General features: G+C 42.6%; 1 protein-coding gene across 1 annotated transcript; it reads left to right on the forward strand.

Moving 5' to 3' along the window:
* Positions 1-364: 364 nt before the first annotated feature.
* On the forward strand, positions 365-2,908 carry myod1 (myogenic differentiation 1). Its single transcript, XM_085414918.1, has 3 exons — positions 365-1,097; positions 1,743-1,824; positions 2,529-2,908. The coding sequence occupies exons 1-3, from the start codon at positions 510-512 to the stop codon at positions 2,756-2,758; spliced, it is 900 nt and encodes a 299-aa protein (XP_085271044.1). The 5' UTR covers positions 365-509; the 3' UTR covers positions 2,759-2,908.
* Positions 2,909-3,259: the final 351 nt, after the last annotated feature.

Raw genomic sequence — 3,259 nt, forward strand, 5'->3', positions numbered from 1 at the left:
TAATGACGTCATGATTCCTTAGAGGTCATTAATATTCATTCAAATTATACAAATAAAGCATGACAATGAACCAATACACAGAAAAGTATACCACATGGAATAATGACAGCTATTTAACAGATGCATATTTACTTTGCTGATATCGATACGCATTTTTTAAATGTATGTATTAAACTTACATTTCCCACACGCCCCCCGCCGTGTGCAGCAGTACATTACTGCCCTGTGAGGGGTAATCGGACACTAATTACCGTGAAGCTGTAAACCCCTCCTGCCAGCAGCTGATTGGACAGACCTCGGTGGACCCCATTATCTTGAACCCGCCCCCCACTGTCCCAGGTATAAGGGGATCCAGGTCAACGGCTGGAGGGCAGATCAGTTTGTGACAGGACTGTACATTCCCTCAAAAGCCCCGAATCCTGCTTCACATTTCAGTTCTTCCCTAAAAAAGAGAGAAAAGTTTGGTCATCACTGGATTTTCTTCTTCCTGCTGTGTTCTGGACTGAACCATGGAGTTGTCGGATATCTCTTTCCCCATCCCCACCGCTGATGATTTCTATGACGACCCCTGCTTTAACACCAGTGACATGCACTTCTTCGAGGACCTGGACCCGCGGCTGGTCCATGTGGGGCTGTTGAAGCCTGACGACTCCTCCTCTTCATCCTCATCCTCCCCTTCCTCCTCTTCCTCCTCCCCGTCCTCCCTCCTGCACCTCCACCACCATGCCGAGGTGGAGGACGACGAGCACGTCCGCGCCCCCAGCGGGCACCACCAGGCGGGCCGCTGCCTGCTCTGGGCCTGCAAGGCCTGCAAGAGGAAGACGACCAACGCGGACCGGCGGAAGGCGGCCACACTGCGGGAGCGCCGGCGGCTCAGCAAGGTCAACGACGCCTTCGAGACCCTAAAGCGCTGCACGACGGCCAACCCCAACCAGAGGCTGCCAAAGGTGGAGATCCTGCGCAACGCCATCAGCTACATCGAGTCCCTGCAGGCGCTGCTGCGCGGTGGCCAGGAAGACGGCTTCTACCCGGTGCTGGAGCACTACAGCGGGGACTCGGACGCATCCAGCCCCCGCTCCAACTGCTCCGACGGCATGGTGAGTTCAAGGAGCGACAGGTGTGAGAGAGGCGCACGGAGCCGACCATCTTTTGAATTTAGCCAAAGGAATTGGGGATATTTTACTGTCTGCTCCAACTCTTATTTTAACTGATGTTTAATATTAATTTAATTATTTTATTATGATGAATCGAGACAAATCAAGCAATTCGTTTTTTCTCTTATTCATGACGTTTAAATTTCATGTAAAATAGTGATTTAAAATAGAATCATTTAGCTGCCTGTGTGTAACTTTTTCATTACTGGCCATTTTGTGTCAGAATCGGAACGAAGCAAATTTAGTTTCAAAGTGTCTTTAAAACATTTTCTTTCGTCTCGTCTCACCAAACACACAGGAAACAGATTTAAACCGTTTTTAGACCCCAGATGTAACAAACGGAGAGACGTGGATGGAAAAAAATAATATCTGAGTTCAGGGACTTTATTAACGTGGTATGACACAAACAGCTACCGTGACTCAACCATTACCACACACACACACACACACACACACACACACACACACACACACACACACACACACACACACACTTATTTAGATTTATTTTCTAATCACTCTGCGGGGTTTCTCTGGTGGATTCTTTAGTGTCTCTGTCAATATTTAATTTTCTCTTTTCTTCTTCAGACGGATTTTAACGGCCCCACCTGTCAGACAACCAGAAGAGGAAGTTATGACAGCAGCTCTTATTTCTCCGAGACTCCAAACGGTAAGAAATGATTTTAATACGTGTTTAAAATAATAAACCACGCAGTAAAGTGACGGCAGTTAGCGGGGAAAGACAAATAGAAGACGCAATAAAAGCAGCAGGCCAATAAAAATAAAACAGTTGATCCTGTGCTTTCTTTGAACTGATTCTTTATTTAATTGTTTAAAACGTAAAAGTTCAATGTTAATGGCAATTTCAATGTTAGGAGCAACGTATAAAAGTAAGATTATAAACCATACGCTGAATTAAAAGCTCATTTTTAATTTCAGCTGATGTAAAAAGAGAGCGTTTCTTCGTTTTTTTGTTTTTTTTTTAGATCTTTTCGACAGTAAATGATTAATATATAATACAGAAGCTGAAATAGTGAGACAATATTCTGAGTTAAATTAAGCTCTGTAAAGCAGCCTAAATACAAAACAAGCGTGAAAACAATTAAACTAGATCTGTGATTAATGCTAACAACTAATTCGAAATAATTTGAAAATAAAGCTAGATTATTATTATTATCATTATTATTATTATTATTGGTTTGGGGTTTGTTTTGATGATGATGATGATTTGATTATGTTTTTTGTGTTTCCATAACAACAGTTTTGTCACCTTTGTCCCCCAATATGAATGATAGAAAAAAATTTTTTTTTAAAAACTCATAGTAGCCTAATGATTTTTTTTTTATTTACTATGATGTCTTGTTTTTTGTGCAGGCGGTCTGAAAAGCGAACGCAGTTCAGTGGTGTCCAGTCTGGACTGCCTGTCCAGCATTGTGGAGCGGATCTCCACCGATAACAGCAGCCTGCTGCCGCCTGCTGACGGCCCAGGATCCCCACCGACGACAACTGTGCCGGTGGGTGAAGCAGGCACTGCCCCGGCGACCACTCAGGTCTCGTCTCCGACTGCCAGTCAGGACCCCAGCCTGATTTACCAAGTCCTATAGACCCTCACACATAGATATTCAACTCGGAAATTACAATAAATTAAAAAAATCCCCAAATCTTGTCAAGCCATCCAGCCATAAGAACACACACACACACACACACACACACACACACACACACACACACACACACACACACACACACACACACACACTGAAAATGATTATTTACACCAGGTGAACTGAGAAACCACCACTATGGTTGATCAGCTGCTTCTTATGTATTTATTCTCTTTAGATCAATGTATGGAAGCTCATTCCTGCCAGAAAAAAAGATCAGCAGTAAAAATCATTTTAAGTGTTTTCAATTGAGTTGCCAAGAAAAAAATCCCGTGGCTGTGAGGTCTAATTAAAAGTACACATACCTAAGATTTATTTTCAGTTATTAGATATATGTTTAACAAAGGAATGATAAAATCTAGAATTACTGATTTCAAACTTATATGTAAAGAAAGATTTTTTTTAAGCGTCCAAACTAAACATCTCAATGTTTCATGATCA

This window comes from Rhamphochromis longiceps, linkage group LG7 (assembly GCF_057381845.1).
Source record: "Rhamphochromis longiceps isolate RC_006_pf linkage group LG7, R_longiceps_female_GT1.1, whole genome shotgun sequence".
In the NCBI taxonomy this organism is placed as follows: Eukaryota; Metazoa; Chordata; class Actinopteri; order Cichliformes; family Cichlidae; genus Rhamphochromis; species Rhamphochromis longiceps.